The 23011-nt window shown below is 34.2% G+C and overlaps 1 protein-coding gene across 1 annotated transcript; it reads right to left on the bottom strand.

Moving 5' to 3' along the window:
• Positions 1-19399: 19399 nt before the first annotated feature.
• LOC137646905 (pupal cuticle protein Edg-91-like) lies at positions 19400-21677 on the bottom strand. The gene is made up of 3 exons (XM_068379978.1): positions 21614-21677; positions 20776-21187; positions 19400-19762 (listed from the first exon to the last, which is right to left on the bottom strand). Exons 1-3 carry the CDS (start codon positions 21617-21619, stop codon positions 19599-19601), a joined length of 582 nt encoding a protein of 193 aa, XP_068236079.1. The 5' UTR covers positions 21620-21677; the 3' UTR covers positions 19400-19598.
• Positions 21678-23011: the final 1334 nt, after the last annotated feature.

A 23011-nucleotide genomic window follows, 5' to 3' on the forward strand; every position in this document is an offset into this window, starting at 1 on the left:
CGCCAAAAGTTTTCTTTACTCATTATTATCCCTCAAACTTAAACATCTGTATTGTAGTTATTTGAGTGTCTCTACGGACACCTAAGATGTTGATCTATTTCCATGTCTTTGGAAAGGTTGTGTGTTTATGCATACGTGATTATGAATTCCTTCAGAAGGTGTTGGAAAAAGCAATATAACTGAAATGAACACAGACATAATTCCATTTAGTTATTACCTTAGATGTCAGGATGCCTGAAAACTTTAAATCAATCAATCATTTAGTTATCAGCTAAAGTATTTTTCTTAAAAATCTAAGATAATTATTACCTTTAATGATGTCCCAATATTAAAATTACTTGTACACGTTTCCTTTTCACATTCTAATTACTTTTCTTTATATTGAGATACTACCGCTGGAGTTGTTTGGATCCTTCTCTCTGGTTGCGGTTCACTTTCCCTTTGCCTTCACATACTCCAAATAGCTTGGCCTATTCTTTACATATTCTCCTCTGTCATCAGACGCCTGGAACCACTGAGATTACCAAGAGGTTAACCACTGCACTGTAACTGTTCAGTGGCCACTTTCCTCTTGGTAAGGGTAGATGAGGCTCTTTAGCTATGGTATGCAGCTCTTCTAGGAGGACACTCCAAAATCAAACCATTGTTCTCTAGTCTTGGGTAGTGCCATAACTTCTGTACCATGGTCTTTCTTTGTCTTGGAGTAGAGTTCTCTTGCTTGAGGGTACACCCAGGCACACTATTCTATCTACTTTCTCTTCCTCTTATTCTATTCAAGTTTTTAGTTTATATAGGATATATTTATTTACTGGTGTTATCATTCTTAGAATATTTTATTTTTCCTTGTTTCCTTTCCTCACTGGGCTATCTTCCCTGTTGGGCCCCCTGGGCTAATAACATCCTGCTTTTCCAATTAAGCTTGTAGCTTAGCAAGTAATAATAATAATAATAATAATAATAATAATAATAATAATAATAATAATAATTTGTTTACAATGCCAACTGTGGACTTTACTGTCCTATAGACCTTGGGTACACACTTCAAGCCGCTCACGGCTCCGAGGAATCTAGAGATGGAGTCCTTTGGGCTCTCTACGTCTTCCTTGTAAAGTATCCTTAGCTGCTATCTGGTCTCCCTCCTATTTCCTCAATGATATTAGCACCACCATTTAAACCTATAGACCGTCCTATTGAAAAAAACTAAAAGTCATGCAGCCCACCTGTGATTATGTACTATATATATTTATCACGCACACACACACACACACACACACACACACACACACACACATATATATATATATATATATATATATATATATTATATATATATATATATATATATATATATATATATATATATATATATATATATATACTGTATGTAACTCAGAAATTAGGAATAAGAAATTCATACGGACTTATTATTATTATTATTATTATTATTATTATTATTATTATTATTCTAAGCTACAACCCTAGTTGGAAAAGTAGGATACTAAAGGTCCAAGGGCTCCAACAAGGAAAATAGTCAGTGAGGAAAGTAAATTAAATAGGGAAACAGATAGAATAGTGTGCTTAAGTGTACCCTCAAGCAAGAGAACTCTAACCCAAGACAATGAAAGACCATGGTGCAGAGGCTACGGCACTACCCAAGTCTAGAGAACAATGGTTTGATTTTGGAGTATCCTCTAGAAGAGCTATTGGAAAGCCTGTTTAGAGTAGAAGAGACTCTTTAGCTGTAGTAAGCAGCTCTTCTAGGAGAGTGACACTCCAAATTCAAACCATTGTTCTCTAGTCTTAGGTAGTGCCATAGCTCTATACCATGATCTTCCACTGTCTTGAGTTAGAGTTCTCTTGCTTGAGGGTACACTCGGGCACACTATTCTATCTTATTTCTCTTCCTCTTGTTTTGTTAATTTTTATATTTTGTATAAGAAATATTAATTTTAATGTTGTTACTGTTCTTCAAATATTTGATTTTTCCTTGTTTCCTTTCCTCACTGGGCTATCTCCTCAGTTGGAGCCCCTGGGCTTATAGTATCTTGCTTTTCCAACTAGGGTTCTAGCTTAACAAGTAGTAATAATAATAATAATAATAATAATAATACTGTAGATACTCTGCCTGATTTAACACTTATCCAGGACTTGGACAAGCTTCCAGACGTTATGGGCGAAATAAAAAGCAATAAGAACACAAAAGCTACAGCCATAACAGCATTCCTTGTGGAATTCTAAAAGGCAGTTGCACAAGATCACCTAGGCCTATGCACTATAACGGGGACAGCAAATGCGAAAATTATGGATATACTTCATATTAATTCATATTCATATGGATAGTTTCTTTTTTTTTTTCACGGGTTCCTCGTGATTGGCAGAGACAAAGGATAGTGCCAATGCCTAGAGACTGACCACATACATATGATCACCGCCAAAGGCCCCTTCTCAACCAAACTAGGACTGGGGAAGGCCAGGCAATGGCTGTTGATGATGACTCTGTGCGTAGACTTACAAGCTCCCCAAAACCCTGCAACCTTAGCTCACAAGGATGGTGAGGTTGCAGACACTATAAGAAACTATCGAGCTTGAGCGGGTCTCGAACCCAAGTCTATAAGATCGCTAGGCAGATACGATTCCAATAGGCCAGCATAATCGTAAGGGAGAAAGGATGGTATTTTCTTTCTTTCTGTAGCTTGTGAAATACTACATAGAATCATGATTATTTCAAAGGAATTATGATAAACATATTCTAAAGAAGGCAAACGTGCGTTCAAAGTAGAAAGACTTCAAGCTCCTTAAAGGTTTTAAGGCCGCCCATGAGTGGCATGGCCAAGGGATAGTGACATTGTCCTATCGAGCCCCCTCTCCACCCAAGCTAGAACCAAGCAGTGCCAGTCAGTGGCTGCTGATGACTCAGCAGATAGCCCTATAGGATCCCCTAAACACCCAAATCCTTAGCTCACTAGGATGGTGAGGTTGCAGCGACCAAAGAAACTAACAAATTTGAGCGGGACTGGAACCCCAGTCTGGCGTTCACTAGTCAGGAACCTTACCACATCGGCAATCACAACCCATTAACCAATTAAAGAATGATATTCCCTTTTCCCATAGAAATTTTATAATAATTATTTCATACCTATACTTTAAAAAGAGGGGTCTCAACCCCCATATATATATATATATATATATATATATATATATATATATATATATATATATATATATATATATATATATATATACACGTGTGTGAGTGTGTGTGTGTATGTAATATCTTTCACCTATCATATTATATTCATCATCTAACGAGGAACTTAAATGTTGTCATCCATAAAGATTAACTGTTATTATATTAGATTAGACATATGATAAATGTTATCTAAATAAACACGATGTTTCCCTGAGCGCGCTGGTAGTATATTAACAAAACCTTATGATATAAATAGATTATACACATATATCATATATATATATATATATATATATATATATATATATATATATATATATATATATATATATATATATATATATATATATATATATATATATATATATGCTAGTGTAAGCGGTGTGTCAAAAATTACAACTAAATATTCAGATAGATATTAACACATCTGCACAAACAACTCCCTCTCACTAGAGAGACGGGAAGAGCTGGGCGTGACTGTATATGTATATATATATATATATATATATATATATATATATATATATATATATATATATATATATATATATATATATAGCCATACTCTTGCTCTTTGTCATATAGAGGAGATATACATACATACATGTGAAGAAATGTGTCTGAACAAGCAAAAGAATAATAGATGCATTAGAACTTGCATATTCTATTTACAAATACAAGTTTCCCCTGTGATTCATGGAAGGTTAAATTCCTCGACAGAAGGAAAATTATTTCCTGACGTAATTCGGTGAATTCCCACAACTGGAAAATCCCAAGAGGTCTGCTACCCACCCTCAACCTCTTCCCCTCTAGATACGTCACAGGCTAACGAGTTGCCTGTTACTGATTAACGAATGTTTAATGTCAACCATTTCCCAATAAACAAGAAGGGAAAATAATTTTAAAAACCATAACGTCTATAAATTGAATAGAACATTTTGGTAATAGATGAAAAATAACAGTTGAATTAATTAGAAGAAAACAACAAATCAACAAATTCGTAAAAATATTGCACTATCTGGCAACTGCCTCTTGCACCTCTCTTCCAGATGCAAGCTTGAGTATATATAAGGTCATCCAGAATATTTTCGGCACAAGAATTATCAAACACCAAAGATGCAAGTAAGTGATCTAGCCTAAGACTTCTACGGCAAATAGTTAATACTTTACGAAATCAATTACGAATTGCATTGCTTTTACTGTGCTAAATATAGTGTGGATTCTTATAGGTAGTGATTAAGATTTCAAGAATAAAACCTTCTGGAATCAAGAGACAAATTACTCGGATATTATTCGGCCCATAAATTTAATATAATCTTGCATATGTCACTAATGATTAAGGCTTCAATTTGATAAAATAAAAAGTAAAAAAAAACACTAATTGACTCTTACGAAGGTTTTCCATCTCTCTCTCTCTCTCTCTCTCTCTCTCTCTCTCTCTCTCTCTCTCTCTCTCTCTCTCTCTCTCTCTATCTCTCTCTCTCTCTCTCTCTCTCTCTCTCTCTTCTTGACTGACCTCTAAATAAATAATTTGTTTCTTCTACAGCACACCGTAAGTTTCCTGCTGCTCTCAGCTGTCGCCCTTGTGGCCGTACAGGGGAACGGTTTTGGTGGATTCCCAGGTGGTCAAGTAGGTGGATTCCCAGGTGGTCACGGAGGTGGATTCCCAGGTGGTTGCCCACATGTGGCCCCTCCTAGGCCAGTATGCAAGTTCTACGAACGCAACCATTGCGGACACTACGTTTGCTCCGTCGATCAAAGTGAGTAAAGACATCGAACAAATATAGTTTAATTACTTGTCTTTCATGTCACAATTGCAATGAAAAAAAATTATTCTATAATGATAATGATAACTGCTGAACAAAGAATATTAAATTCTGAGATTTGCCTGCATATGCTGAACGGTATTTGCCTTTTTCCGAAAAGATTCAAATTCATTTGATATTTAAAGCACTCAAAGAATAGGGTGAATGAAATTTAGAATGAAAATACCAATTGCCTATGGTAAATATTTTTGATTTTCAAAGAGAGTTAAACAAATAATTAAAATTGATCCTACAATTTCTTGACCCACCCAGATAGATTGTATTTAGTACTCTAAGATTTTTTATTGGAATATGAAGAGGAAAACCATGAATGTTAAAATTCAAAGTTACTTGGTTCAGCATCAATGAATTATCATCCCATAAAAACTAAAACAAGATTCAGCCATCTCTAGTTCATTTACAGAAACACCTTTTAATTCATAACACCCAAAGTATTTCGCACTTTCCCCAATGACGCCATCTAACCGCCCTCCTCTCCACCTTGTCTTCCAGAACCATTCGAATGTCCTCCCGTCAGACCCGAATGTCCCGGTCTGAGATTCGGACCCCAGATCTGCTACACCGACAACGACTGCTTCGGGAATGACAAGTGCTGCCCGGACGCCTGCTTGGACCACCTCACCTGCAAAGGACACTCCTCAGGGGTCATCTACTAGAAACCTCTTCTTCTTCTGAGGAGGAGGATTAGTCGCTTGTCACTAGCAATAACTAGACGTGCTAGCAATGCCTACCTATTCATACTCTTCTCGGCCAGTGGCTCATGGAAAATTGTCAGTCAGCTGACAGCTTTTTTTCATTTTTTTTTTAAATCTATATAATTATTTTTCTATCGCTCCATATATATCATCGTTTCTATCGTTCCATATTATATATTATCGTTTTTACCGTGTAAAATTGTTTGTTAATATAAAAAAAGATTATACGAAAATAGTTTTTTTAACTGATCATCCTCAATCCCAAACACCTTTATGTATTTGAGTACATATCTTTGAAAAGTTATGCTCATGCACAGGGGGTGCTCGTAACAGGACGGAAGGTCAGGTTATAGGAATCGACCCTGGGGGAGCTCAATGGCAATAAAAATCAAGATTCTATCAATTTGGGTTTGCCAATCTGGGGTCCCAATTCCAAACCCACCCTGAAAACCTGAAATTCCTCCCCCTCCCTAGTGGGAAATTTACCCCCGGTTGTGAACCCCTTCTTTAGGTGCTAGGAAATGTAGTACAGATAAAAGGAACAAAAATGTAATTTACTATAGTTATCAACTAAAGTATTTTTCTGACAAATCTAGGACTATCATAAGCTTTAATTGGGTCCTAAATTAAGGCAATATTTCCACGCATGATTTACACAGAGATATTTCAATTATTAACTCCGACAACGAAGTTGGAAGGAGCTTATGTTTTATCCCCTGTTTGTGTGTGTTTGTTTGCGAACAGCTTCCTGACAATAATTTATATCGTAGAGTAATGAAACTTGCAGGGATTAACTATTATGTTAAAAGCTAGGAATTCTTAAATTTTGGAAGGTCACTGTCAAATTTAAAGGTTACGGTCAAGCATAATGTCCAATTCCCGTAACCAGCCATAAGTTTGGCCATCGTTGTCACAGAGACTTCAAACTTGGTTCATATTTGAGTGTATGAAAATCCACGCCTATTAATACATGTTAAGATCAAAGGTCAAGGTCAAGGTAGAGCAAAAGGTCGAGAAATAAGCTGCCTCGGCGGAAGTCTGCACTCTACTGAGCGCCCCTTTAGTTTTTCATTATATTCACTGGCACTCTAGGTTACCCATTCAGGCCGCTCATGGCTTGATAGATTCCACTAGAAAACATAACCTTGCTGTCCGTAGAAACTATAGTCCATTTCTTTTTAGCAAGGCATATTTGCACCGACTCGCAGCGGTGCCCTTATAGCTCGGAAAAGTTTCCTGATCGCTGATTGGTTGGACAAAATAATTCTAACCAATCAGCGACCAGGAAACTTTAGGGGTCAGATAGGAGAACCTTTATTAGCCACTGTCTGGTGCCTCCCTGCAAATGCCAATCCCCCCCCCCCCTTCCTCAAAGAGATGGTTCCCCTCCCCCTTCATCTCATAAGCAACATTTACACCTTTAGACAAACTTGGAAACAGCACTCGAGAAATGGACACATTTACACCTTTAGACAAACTTGGAAACAGCACTCGAGAAATGGAAACATTTACACCTTTAGACAAACTTGGAAACAGCACTCGAGAAATGGACACATTTACACCTTTAGACAAACTTGGAAACAGCACTCGAGAAATGGACACATTTACACCTTTAGACAAACTTGGAAACAGCACTCGAGAAATGGACACATTTACACCTTTAGACAAACTTGGAAACAGCACTCGAGAAATGGACACATTTACACCTTTAGACAAACTTGGAAACAGCACTCGAGAAATGGACACATTTACACCTTTAGACAAACTTGGAAACAGCACTCGAGAAATGGACACATTTACACCTTTAGACAAACTTGGAAACAGCACTCGAGAAATGGACACATTTACACCTTTAGACAAACTTGGAAACAGCACCCGAGAAATGGAAACATTTACACCTTTAGACAAACTTGGAAACAGCACTCGAGAAATGGAAATATTTCTAAACGCACTATTTGCGCGTATGTACGTACTACGTACATTTATACAGGTACTGTACTGTATAGTTTCTGTTCGTTAAATGCATCGCAGATTTTAATGATGCCTCGTACGGCATCTGTTATAAAAATGTGTTAATTGTTCTTATTTATGGAAGAGTAGACCTACGTTGCTCGTGTCCGTGGAGCTCTTTTCACTTACAGATAAACACCGACCATCGAATTATCCAGATATAACAAACTATATATATACATACATACACACACACACACACACACACACATATATATATATATATATATATATATATATATATACATATATATATATATATATATATATATATATATATATATATATATATATACTGTGCATACATTTATATATATATATATATATATATATATATATATATATATATATATATATATATATATATTCCGATTGAGAAAGGAGTTAGACAGGGAGTCCCCACCTCTTCTATATTATTCACAGAATGCCTAGAAGAACTTTTTAAGAATTTAGACTGGGAAAAAGTAGGAATTAATATTAAAAGGAAATACCTCAGCAACTTAAGATTCACAGATGACATAGTTTAGTTTAATGAATCATGAGAGGAATTACCAAAGATGATCGAAGATTTGAATAGTGAAAGCAAAGAGGTAGGAATGAAAATGACTATGAGTAAAACTAAGATAATATTCAATTAAAATGTGGAGACAACACATAAGACTTATGGACGACCCCCTCCCCCCTAATTGTTAATGAATATACATACTTAGGACAGACAGTAATTGTCTTCACAGAACACAAGACCGAAATTAAAAGAAGGATAAGCATGGGATGGAGAGCATTGGTAAATAAAATGACATTGTGAAATGTAAAATGAGATTATGGAAAGTAAAATGCCACTTTCTCTAAAAAAGAAAAGAATTTAATGAGATGGTCCTACCAGTAATAATTTATGCATCAGCAACTTGGAGCCTTGGAACATAAGCTAGTTATAACTCAAAGAGCTAGGGAAAGAATAATGATGGGAATACCACAGAGAGACAGAAAAAAAGAGGAACATTGATACGATAGAAAGCTAAAGAAGAGGATATTTTAAAATGTAAGAAAAAGATATGTACATTTTCAGGACATATGTATAATGATAGTGACAGACAATAAATGGACATTAAGAATAATAGCAGGGGAAGAATGAGAAGATGATGGATTGACTAACTATAAAAGTTTCCGTCCGTGGGCTGGCAAGTGGAAAGACATGTCTGAGGCCTTTGTTCTGCAGTGGACTAGTAACAGCTGATGATGATGATGATGATGATGATGATGATAAGGATACACACACACACGAGTGTATAAAATAGTCTTTCTGTAAACATTTTTAAAGCGACCTGATACTTAATTTCAATTTAATTGAAGAAAACAAAAACGCAAATTGAAAAGTTCAAAATTGATCTCGTCTGTAATTTCTGAAACTTATTACAAATGAGGTTTACCTTTAGGGGAACATATTCTACTACCGGATTATTTATAAAACAAATCTAAAATTTATATGAATATTTTTTGTTTCAATAGTTTTTCAGACTATCTAATTTTGTACACTAGCTTCTACATAAAAAAAATCTTTCAGCATTATAATTTTTTTTTTTTACTTTTTCTTTCAGCATTATAATTTTTTTACTTTTTCTTCTTTTCAACAGTATATTTACTATTAAAATTTATCTAAAATAAGGAAATCTTCACAAAAAGAAGAGAAAAAATCATTAAAGAGAAAAAACAGAAGCCACTCTTTGATGACGGTCAACAACCACCTTCAGCTGGGACGCCAATCAATCAGTTGAACAGTTGATGCTTTCATTTCCCTCTCCATTTTTACATAGAAATTTTATAATCATTATCTAATCCCTCGACTTTCAAAAGAGGCGTCTTTACACCACACACACACACACACACACACACACACACACATCCACTCAATCGCATTAATTTCTTTTTTATCTTAGTTGTTCTTCATCTAGTTTTCCAATGTCACCAAGAAAGAAACAAAAAGTATCAAAACCTTGGATGACAATTTGTGGTAATTTATCTCTCATTCACGAATGTCAACAATATTTTTCCTTTAGCGAAGACTACATTCATGATTTACTGAGAAATTTAAATATCGTCATCGGTAACGGTAAACAGTCACCTTATTAGGTAAGATATACGATAGATAGTTACCTTATTAGGTAAGATATACGATAGATGGCACCTTGGAGGGCTAAGACAAACCTCCGGGCAATCAACGTAACGAATAGATGTTTCCAAAATAAACACGTTTACATCAACGCACAGGTGATATATTAGCGAATTCTTTGGATATAAATAGATTATACACACATACACACACACACTATATACATATATATATATATATATATATATATATATATATATATATATATATATATATATATATATATATATATATATATATATATATATATATATATGATAAATTTTGCACATTTTTACGTGTTTTTCATATTCAAATAAGCCATATATATTTTTGATATATTAATGTCTGGATTCTCTTAACAACCTCGGGATCACAGACCCAGGCGAAATCTCACAAAGACAAGAGCTTGGCTCCGGCCGGGAATCGAACCCTGGTCGGCAAGCTTATATAGACAGTGACTAACCCACTTGGCCAAGTGGGTTAGTCACTGTCTATATAAGCTTGCCGACCAGGGTTCGATTCCCGGCCGGAGCCAAGCTCTTGTCTTTGTGAGATTTCGCCTGGGTCTGTGATCCCGAGGTTGTTAAGAGAATCCAGACATTAATATATCAAAAATATATATGGCTTATTTGAATATATATATATATATATATATATATATATATATATATATATATATATATATATATATATATATATATATATATATATATATACACACACATGAAGAAATGTCTTTAAACCGTTAACAAACCCATAAAAGATAGGATAGAGCAAGTTCCATAAATAAGGTTGCATATTCTATTTACAAATACAAGTTTCCCCTATGACTCATGTAAAGCTAATTTCCTGGAAAGGAAAAATATCCTTATTATTTTTATCTTTCTACTGTCGTAATTCGGTGAATTCCCACACCTGGAATATCCCAAGAGGTCTGCTACTAACCCTCAACCTCCTCCCTTCTACATACGTCACAGGCCAACGAGTTGCTTGTTAATGATTAATTAATGTTTAATGTCAACCATTTCCCAATAAACAAAATGAAAGAAAATTATTTTAAAAACCATAACGTATATAACTTCACTGGTACCTTTTTTGATAGGAGTAAAATAACAGTTGAATTAATTAGAAGAAAACAACAAATCAACAAATTCGTAAAAATATTGCACTATCTAGCAACTGTCTCATGCACCTTTCTACCAGATGCAAGCTGGAGTATATATAAGGTCATCCAGAATATGTTCGGCACAAGAATTATCAAACACCAAAGATGCAAGTAAGTGATCTAGCCTAAGACTTCTACGGCAAATAGAGTTAATACTTTACGAAATCAATTACGAATTACATTGCTTGTGCTGTGCTATAAATAGTGACAATTCTTATAGGATTAATTAATATTTCAAGAATAAAAGCTTTAGGAATCCAGATACAAATTACTCGGATATCATTCGGCCCGTAAATTTTAAACAATATAATCTTGCATAATATATAACTAACGATTGAAGCTCCATTTCCATAAATCAAGAACACTGCATAAACCTCTCTCTCTCTCTCTCTCTCTCTCTCTCTCTCTCTCTCTCTCTCTCTCTCTCTCTCTCTCTCTCTCTCTCTCTCTCTCTCTCTCTCTCTCTCTCAATGAATAATTCCTTTCTATATGTCCCCTCTTCTTGACTGACCTTTAACCAAATATTTTTTCTTCTACAGCGCACCTTAAGTTTCCTGCTGCTCTCAGCTGTCGCCCTTGTGACCGTACAGGGAAACAACAATGGAAATAGACGATTCGGTTTTGGTGGACTCCAAGGCGGTCACGCAGGTGGATTCCCAGGTGGTCAAGTAGGTGGATTCCCAGGTGGTCAAGTAGGTGGATTCCCAGGTGGTCACGGAGGTGGATTCCCAGGTGGTTGCCCACCTGTGGCCCCTCCTAGGCCAGTATGCAAGTTCTACGAACGCAACCACTGCGGACACTACGTTTGCTCCGTCGACCAAAGTGAGTACAGACATCGAGTAAATATAATTCAATTTCTTGTCTCTAATGCCAGTATTGTAAATAACAAATATTGCTCAGTTATGATAATAACTGCAGATTATAGAAAATTATCATATGAGATTTCCTTGCATATGCAGAAGGCTATTTGCCTTTAATCCATAAAGATTCAAATCCATTTGATATTTAAAGTATTCGAAGAATGTTGTGACTGACATTGAGAAAAAAATACAAATTGTGGAACTTGAATATTTTCTTTTCAAAGACAAGAGTTAAACAAATCATTATAATTTTTTTGATCTAACACATTCTTAACCCACTCAGACAGATTGCATTTAGTACTCTAAGATTTTTTATTAGAATATCAAGGGAAAATCCATATATGTTAAAATTCAAAGCTATTCTGTTCAGCATCAATGAATTATCATTCCATGAAAACTAAAACAAGATTCAGCCATCTCCAGTTTTGGTTATAGGAATATTTCGCCCTTTTCCCCAATGACGTCATCTAACTGCCCTCCTCTTGCGTCTTGTCTTCCAGAACCATTCGAATGTCCTCCCGTCAGACCCGAATGTCCCGGTCTGAGATTCGGACCCCAGATCTGCTACACCGACAACGACTGCGCTGGGAGCGACAAGTGCTGCCCGGACGCCTGCTTGGACCACCTCACCTGCAAAGGACACTCCTCCGGAGTCCTTTATTAGGAAGGTCCACTTCTGAGGAGGAGGAATAGTCTCCTGTCACTAGCAATTACTAGACCGTGCTAGCAGCAATGCTGCCTATTCGTACTCTCCTCGAAGAGTAACTGGCGGAAAATTAAGTTATTCAGCTACTCGGCTTACGTTCACTATTTAAATTTCTAAATATATATATTTATTTTTCTAACGCTCAATGTTATATATTATTGATGTCAACGTGTAAATCTGTTCTAATAAAAAATGACAAACGCCAATATTTTTCATTTACTTAACTAATCTATATACCATTATCCTTAAATCTTAAACACCTACGTGTACTTGAGTGCAGCTATGAACACTAATATACTACTTTATTCATATACCTTTGAATATCTATATATTTTTAATAATAATTAATAATTCCCTTAGAAGGTAATCTTACCAGCTACTCTTAACAGAGACTTTTCCTGTTTTTTCAATGTCAGCAAAAAAGAACTAGAAACCAATTTGTGTTTCTCTTTCATTCAAAAGTTTATAATACTATATATAATTACTATATATATATATATATATATATATATATATATATATATATATATATATATATATATATATATATATATATATATAGCTTTTGCCCATCATACTACATTCATTATCCACTGAGGAATTTGAATGTAAGATATACGTTAAATGCTACCCACATAAACATGTATATAGATTATATATATATATATATATATATATATATATATATATATATATATATATATATATATATATATATATATATATATATATATATATAATATATATATATATAGATATATATATATATATATATATATATATATATATATATATATATATATATATATATATAATATATATATATATATATATATATATATATATATATATATATATATATATATATATATATATATATATATATTATACAGATGAAAGCTCATGAAAACTTAAGTCTTCGACAGTGGTGGAGGATTCCAGTATAAGCTAAACCAGCTATTATGTAGGGATCCCACTTTCTAGTGCCCAAAACAAAATAAAACTAGAGGATCACCACTCCGTAGAGCGCAGACCTCTGCCGAGGCAGCACATTTCTCGACCTTGACCTTTGATCTTAGCATGTATTAATTGGCGTGGATTTTCATACACAAATATGAGCCAAGTTTGAAATCTCTGTGACCACGATGTCCAAACTTATGACTGATTACGTGAATGGGAAATTTTGCTTGACCTTGACCTTGACCTTCCAAAATTTAACCATTTCCAGCTTTCTTACATAACGGTTAATCCATCCCTACAAGTTTCATTACTCTACGATTAAAATTGTGGTCAGGAAGCTGTTCACAAACAAACACACACGCACAAGCAAACACACAAACAGGGGCGAAAGCGTAACCTCCTTCCAACTTCGTTGGCGGAGGTAAAAAAAAAAAAAAAAAAAAAAAAAAAAAAAAAAAAAAAAAAAAGGCATTTTCAAAATAAAAAAGACATTGCCATTTCCTTTTTTACTTTTTTTTTTGGACACTTGAAGATCCCAACAGTGATTTAGCATGGTATGGTCGACCGCAAGATTAATAACAAACGTAATGAGTAATAAATAACTTGGTCAGGCCCTTATATTTTGCTTCAAGATAGGTTTAATTGAAAGTTTAAGTCCCCTACAAAGACAAAGCACATGATTAATGGTATGATTAATCGTAAGACAGATGAACAACAAGGCTAAAGTTGACAAAATGTACGATACTGTTGACCCTTATTACATACATTATAAAGACACAAACAAACAATATTGATAATAATAAAATTCCTCATGTTAAAACTAACGTGCAAAGAACATAGATTAATAATATCAATAATAATAATAATAATAATAATAATAATAATAATAATAACAGCAACAACAATAATAATAATAATAAATAATAATAATAAAACAACAACAACAATAATAATAATAATAGCAACAACAACAATAACAACAATAGTTATAACAATAATAACACTACTACTACTACTACTACTAATAATAATAATAATAATAATAATAATAATAATAGTAAGAATAATAACATCAACAACAGTAAGAATAATAATAATAATAATATCAATAATAATAATAATAATAATAATAATAATAATAATAATAATAATAATAATAATAATAATAAAACAGCATGTAAAAGAAGGGTGGTCACACTTACGTTCAGCCGCCAAGAAATGAGCTGGTAGAAGTTTTATTCCGTCTTGTTTACCACGTCGATCACGAGAGGCTTTCTTCTTCCTGGCAATATATTCCACCCTATCCCTACTTTCCTACAAACTTTGAAGGCTACACCATAATGCATCACAGTGAACACTTCACTAAGCGTTGGATTTTCTCCTTTGTAAACATTTTTTCAGACTCCTCACCAATACAGACACAAATATACGCATTTTGCTTATTAAGATCACCACGGGCCCAATATGGGTCGAGAATATCTTTTTCCATAGTGACCCTCTCCAAACAGACATCTTTAAACTGGGGCTCTAATTTCTTTAAAGCCTGCATTTCAACTTACATAACTTAACCCAAAATTTCTATTTTTCAATGCTGCATACTTAACCTAACCCTAAAGATTAGGCCTAACTGACCTACCATTTAGTTAATCAACTTTTGGGGTCTCATTAGCCCCATCACTATGCCTTCGGGTTTCATTAGTGCCATTATCATTATATCATTATTACTAGCTAAGCCAGAACCCTAGCTGGAAAAGCAGAATTCTATGAGACCAAGGGCTCCAACAGGGAAAACAGCCTAGTGAGGAAAGGAAATTATTAATCAGATAGAATAGGGTGCCCGAGTGTACTCTCAATCAAGAGAACTCTAATCCCATGGCAGGGGAAAACCATCGTACAGAAGCTAAACACTACCCAAGACTGGAGAACAATGGTTTGATTTTAGTGTCCTCCTAGATGAGGTGCTTATCATAGTTAAAGGGTCTCTTCTACCCATACCAAATAGAAGGTAGTCACTTAACAATTACAGTGCAATAGCTAACCCTTTGAATGAACAATTTTTCGGTTATATTAATGTTCCCAGGTGTATGACGAAAGAGGAAGGTGTGTAGATAAGGAACACTATTCGGTGTATATGTAGGCATAGGATAAATGAACCGTAACTAGAGAGGGATTCAATGTAATGCTATCTGGTCACTCAAAATACCTATTAACCATTAACGCTCTGGCGGAAGTATCTCATGGGGGGTTGGTGCCTTGGCCAACCTACTATATACCTACTATCTATAGAGCTGTCAACTTCGGTTAGATCTCGTTCACAACACTTGCTGATCTGTTATCAACTGTCTGGGCATTTTCACGAACCAAGTTGCAATCGGGATCGATGTCACTATCATCAATAACGGACTCGGAAGTCGATCCTTTAGAATATTTAACCTTACACACCATGTGTTGTCTCTGAGCACTTTCGGCCTGCGCTGTTTTACGATAGAAAAACAATATTTCTAGACTTCTAACACTCGATGTGGTAGGTTGAGGATCATCAGCACACTCACTACCAATGCTCGACATCGCCTCGGGTATTAACAATTCCTAATATAGCCAATAAACTTTAAAAACACGGAGGAAGTTTGGACGAAGTTCAAACTTGACAAATGTAAACATTAAACAAAAGCGAAGCAGGACTGGAGCAATGGCTGCGATTAAAGTTTTCGGCAAAGTATTGTTTTCAGTTTTTCTTCATTTATGTTAAAATATAATTACATTATTAATATTCGAACATGATTTTATTATTATGAAGCACTCGATGAAAAACTTTTATGTACAATATTTATGTCTACGGTACCGGATGGCAACCGTCATGCATTTAGTTCGTTTAAGAACGCTCTGCTTTATGCAAGAGCAGCAAGACGCAGGCTTTTGCATTGGCAGCCCGCATAATACGACATGCAGATATCCCAGCACACAGTTTATCGTGAATATCTGCAATTACTAAGCTTCTATTTTGATGCTATACTAGATTAATATACGTCTAAAAATTTTTATTTATGTGTGCATGTATACATTGAAATACACCACACAGTTGCTTTCAGATATAGTACATTTCTTGAATTTTACTCTCACTTGTTGGCCTACCATTCGAAAAAGGAGAAATTATTATTATTATTATTATTATTATTATTATTATTATTATTATTATTATTATTATTATTATTATTATTATTATTATTATTAAAGTTCTATCCCAGTTGGAAAAGCAGGATTCTATAAGCCCACAACATCGAACAATGGCCCAGTGAGGACAGTAAACAAGGAAATACATAAACTACAAGAGAAGTAATGAACAATTAAATCTAAAATATTTTGAGAACAGTAACAACATTAAAATAGATCTTTTATACATAAACTATAAAAAATAAGAAAAAAAAATTAAAACAAGAGAAAGAGAAATAAGATAAAATAGGGCTATCTAGAAGTACTGTTGCTTAAGATGCAGTAAACTTTTTTGGATTTGTTAAAAAAATATACAGTTTTTTTTCACAATTTTCACATAAGTGACATCACTGCTCTTCTTGAAAAATGATTCAGAAATTCCACTCTTTGTCAGAGACTTGACGAGAAACACATTCAATGGCCACAAGTGCAATACTTGATAGTTATGATAAAATTATTCCCGACCTACATCAGCTGCATATTGATAGTACAGAGAAAGACGAAACAAGAAATCGAGCCATAGATATTTTGAGTAAAATGAAAAAGTTTGAGTTCATGGTTATGTTATATTTGTGGAGTTAATTACTGGATAAATTTCACAAAAATTACTCAATCACTGTAAGACGCCAAAGTTATTCTAGTCATAGGCCAATGTAGGAAATCGTATGCTTCACTTTCGGATTTTGTTAAAGGTACCAGGGATATTTCCGATTATTTTGAAGAACAAGCAAAGGAAAAATTGCCTAATCTTGATTACAAGAAAAGCTGTTCTAGAAGAATGCATATCGTGGATGAAGATAATGCTTTAGAGTTTAGAGAACCTTGAGCCAAGAGACAAGTTCGAAGTCAAAGCATATTTATCTCTGTTAACTTTACTTACTTTAAGGACTGCTTATCTGGTTCTGTACAGGACCTCCACGGTGGTTTTATGACGTTCATTCGGGAGCAGTTAACATTTACAATGCGTATTGGGCTGCAGTTCTCTTGCTTGAGGGTACACTCGATCACACTTTTCTATCTCATTTCTCTTCCTTTGTTTTTTTTTTTTTTCAAGTTTTTTTAGTTTATATATGAAAGATCTATTTTGATGTTGTTACTGTTCTTAAAGTATTTTATATTATCTATTACTTCTCTTTTAGTTTATTTCCTTATTTTCTTTCCTCACTGACCTTTTTCCATGTTGGAGCCCTTGGGCTTATAGCATCCTGCTTTTCCAACTAGGGTTGTAGCTTAGCAAGTAATAATAATAATGATATAGAAGAAGAGATTCACAAAGGAGTTAGCGCTCTATGCAAAGCATATCCTGAAAATGCGGACATGATCCTTGTTGGAGAACTTCAGCATTTTCATCAGTATGTTAGACATAGTCAAAGCCATGAATCACAGGAACATGATACTCTGACACGTCAGGATCTGTATCGAGTGATATTTAAAGATCACGTTCAATCAGTATTCCCTAATGTTGAAGCAATTTTGAAAATTTTTCTTAGGCTGATGATTGCATGAATTTTTCTTAGGCTGATGATTGCATATTGCTCTGGAGAAATGTCTTTTTCACAGTTGAAGAGGAAAAACAATGACCACAGAACAGCAATGCTCAGGATAAATCATGTCCCCTTAACGTGGATTTGCACGGTCGAAGGGTTTGTCGAACGCGGTTCGACACATCGACAGACAAGTGTTAGAAGTGATGTTCGAACGTGTGAAAGGAGTATTTGGTTGTCGAACACGTTTGTCGAATGGTTTGAAGAAAGTCTGTTCTCGACTGACTTTTGTGGGCGGGACTTCATTGTACACAAACCTTATACATTTGTGGCTTCCACCTCTTCGAGCCGTTTGACAAGCAGGTTCGACAACCGGGTTCGACGAACCGTTCGACCGTGTAATCCCTACTTAGCTGTCATGTGTATCAAAAGTGACAAAATACGCAATTCATCGTTTGATGATATCATCAGCGGTTTTGCTCTGGCAAAGGCAAAAAAGTATTTTTTAGATTGTAGCATGTTTGTGTTCTGTCTGAAGTAAACAATTAAGGATAGATTAATCACCATTATTATTATTATTTTTTTTTTACAATTGAAGAAGAAACAACAATATGCTTATCAAAAGTAAATTTGCAATCACGAATCACACCAAAAATTTTAGAGGCGTTTTATATAGTTGAAGAATAATCATTTATATAGAGATCTGGATGTTGAGGGGCCACTGTCCTCAACCTATTCATAATCATATTTTGAGGTTTGTTAGAGTTCAACATCATGCCACATAATTTGTACTGTGCACTAATTTTAGCTAGATCTTTATTAAGGGATTCAGCAACCCCAGATCTACATTCAGGAGATGGAATTGATGCAGAGAGTAGCATCATCTGCATATGCAACAAGCTTGTTTTCTAGGCCATACCACATGTCATGTGTATATTGTATGAAAAGCAGTGACCCAAGAACGCTACCCTGAGGAACACCAGATATCACATTCCTATACTCAGTATGGTGCCCATCAGCAACTCCTTGCAATCTATTATATAAAATTTTATAATTATGCTAAGAAAAGACTCACCTATATACATGTATTCACATTACACGTTAGACAATATATAGAAGTGTAAAATTAAGAAAACTAAAATAATGTACTTAATTTTTTTTATTAAAACATAACAAACCGGATTCAGAGGCAATGATACACATCACAGGTAACATGTAATACTGAGGGTTAAAAAAAATTGAAACAATAAATATGAAAAAAAAAAAATTCCGCGGATTGAAAATATGATGAGCCACGATAAAAGTGACAAGAGACTAATTTTCCTCAGAAGAAGAAGAAGACCTTAAAAGAGGACCCCGGAGGAGTGTCCTTTGCAGGTAAGATGGTCCAAGCAGGCGTCCGCGCAGCACTTGTCGCTCCCAGCGCAGTCGTTGTCGGTGTAGCAGATCTGGGGTCCGAATCTCAGACCGGGACATTCGGGTCTGACGGGAGGACATTCGAATGGTTCTGGAAGACAAGACGGAAGAGTAAGGGGGTGAGAAAACGTCATTGGGGGAAATACATTGGGTGGTAATGTATTAAAAGGTATTCCTTTAACTGTGCTAGAGATGCTGAATTTTGGGTGAGATGAATGTCGTTCCTAAAGTTCTCATAAAATCTTTTATGCCCAAAATAGTGTTATTTGGAAATTAATCTCTTTCATTCATAGATTGAGGTTAGATTTTAAGTTGAGAGTTGTACTACATACATACATTAATACATAATAGGTAGATATATATATATATATATATATATATATATATATATATATATATATATATATATATATATATATATATATATATACACACACACACACACACACACACACATATATATATATATATATATATATATATATATATATATATATATATATATATATATATATATATATATATATATATATATATATATATTCTGTATATATATATATATATATATATATATATATATATATATATATATATATTCTGTATATATATATATATATATATATATATATATATATATATATATATATATATTCTGTATATATATATATATATATATATATATATATATATATATATATATGTATATTTATATATATATATATATATATATATATATATATATATATATATATATATATATGTGTGTGTGTGTGTGTGTGTGTGTGTGTGTGTGTGTGTGAGTGTTTTGTTTATATTTGTGATATGAACTATACTGTCGAAATGAATTAAGTTTAATGAAATTAAACTATTATCCTAAACAAAGGAATCCTCCCATAGCCAATATTTACATATTTCTAGCACTCGAGATATGAAATTAATTATTTTTTTTTTTTAAGAAATTTCAAGGATTTACTTTTAAAAATACTCCAAATCTAAGAGTTACTCTTTCTTATCTTTAATTGTTGTTAGTAATTAATTTACTCTTTCTTTCGTTTGATTATAATTTTGAATTAACAAATAATTGAGCTAGATGTCTGTACTCACTTTGGTCGACGGAGCAAACGAAGTGTCCGCAATGGTTACGTACGTAGAACTTGCATACTGGCCTAGGAGGAGGCACAGGTGGGCAACCAGCAATACCACCTGAGTGACCACCTGGGAATCCACCAATCTGACCACCTGGGAATCCACCAATTTGACCACCTGGGAATCCACCAATTTGACCACCTGGGAATCCACCGATTTGACCGCCTGGGAATCCACCTACTTGACCACCTGGGAATCCACCAATTTGACCGCCTGGGAATCCACCTGCATGACCACCTGGGAATCCACCTGCGTGGCCACCTGGGAATCCACCTTGAAATCCACCTGGACCGAATCTGGTGTTTCCTGTGTTCTTGTTTTGGGCTGCCACAAGGGCCACAGCTGATAACAGCAGGAAACTTACAGTGCGCTGTAGAAAAAAAAAACAAAATTAGACTGTTAGGAACCAATCAGGAGTAGAGATAAATAGAAACTATTCGAGAGAGAGAGAGAGAGAGAGAGAGAGAGAGAGAGAGAGAGAGAGAGAGAGAGAGAGAGGTCATAGTTTTAGCAAAGGTCTCCGTAAAGACAAATTATGGCCATTTCCCGCGTCTTATGTGTATTCAAATGAAACTTTGATAATTCCTTTGCAAATCGATAGCTATTAAGATTTCGAGGATGGGTGATAAGCAACGAGTTTCCCTTCAGATTCCAAACAATTATTCTTTAAACAAAAATCACTTCATTTCTCCGATCACTAGAATTGCACACTTTATACAGCAAAGGGAAAGCTTTGCAAATCACATTAAATTTCAGAAACTAGAACTGCTTGCTGTAGAGGGTTTTGCACACTTACTTGCATCTTGGTGTCTGAGAACTCTTTCGCCAATGGCACTCCGGTTGCTCTTTTATATGCTACAAGCTAGCTCGTGCAAAAAAAAAAAAAAAAAAAAAAAAAAGTTTAGGGCTGAACTAGTAGAAGTTGCCAGGTAGTTCAATACTAGATTCAAATTGATTATTTATCTATTTTGAGGATTTTTCCAGCTACGTAGGACAATATGGAAGGCAATTGATTTATATTTCTTTAAAGTAGTTTATTCTCTCAAACTCTGTTGTTATAAATAGTAGATTTGGGATATCATTTAATTAAAACTAAGCAACAATGAATGACGTCGAATCTGCGTTAGGGAGGAGTTGATTTTTTTTTTCTTTTTTTTTTTTTTTTTTTTGAGCTGGACTACTTTATGAACATTCCAGCAAAGGGAATTTGCAATGTTACGTCATTAGAAGAATATATATATAAAAAAAACTGTTCAATTTATTTCAGTGAAGTAATTTGTCCATATATGAGTCACCACACCGGAAACATATTTGGTTACCAACAATGAAGGCCAAATAGTGATCTTTAGTTGTCAGTTATTTAGCTTTACCATGTGCAGCTTGAATTATATATATATATATATATATATATATATATATATATATATATATATATATATATATATATATATATATATATATATATATATATATATATATATATATGTGTGTGTGTGTGTGTGTGTGTGTGTGTGTGTGTGTGTGTTAAATCTACATAAGTCTTTTTATAGTTTATAGATGTAATATATATCTGTTTTAATGCTGTCAATGTTTTTAATATATTTACTTATTTCCATATTTCCTTTCCTTACTGAGCTATTTTCCCTGTTGGAGCACTTTGGCATATAAAATCTTGCTTCTCCAACTAGGGCTGTAGCTTAGCTAGTAATAATATATCTATACATATATGTGTGTGAGTGTGTGTGCGCATGTGTGTGTGTGCACAGACCTCCAGGTAAACTGGAAAAGGTTAAAAATCCTAACCAGTTTCTCCTTGCACATGCTCAAGACATCCTCACACATGATCATTTGCCCAGGTACGAACAAGACTTGTGATATCACGCAACTCTTAAATATTTTTTTATGTTCTGTTCTCTTTTCCAGTTTGCCCAATATAAAAACTGCCCGAGGACTTACGTTGGATTTGATAAAGTCTTCTTTTACCAATATCAAATGCAATATTAAAGTGTTCTCTCACCAATATCAAAAGCAATATAAAAGTCTTCTTTTACCAATATCAAAAGCAATATTAGAGTCTTCTTTCACCAATATCAAAAGCAATATTAAAGTCTTCTTTTACCAATATCAAAAGCAATATAAAAGTCTTCTTTTACCAATATCAAAAGCAATATTAAAGTCTTCTTTCACCAATATC

This window comes from Palaemon carinicauda, chromosome 9, assembly GCF_036898095.1.
Source record: "Palaemon carinicauda isolate YSFRI2023 chromosome 9, ASM3689809v2, whole genome shotgun sequence".
Classification (NCBI taxonomy): domain Eukaryota; kingdom Metazoa; phylum Arthropoda; class Malacostraca; order Decapoda; family Palaemonidae; genus Palaemon; species Palaemon carinicauda.

Coding starts and splice junctions, on each gene's coding strand:
- LOC137646905 (XM_068379978.1), bottom strand. Junction 19,763..20,775: donor CGTTTGCTCCGTCGACCAAA/GTGAGTACAGAC, acceptor CTTGTCTTCCAG/AACCATTCGAATGTCCTCCC.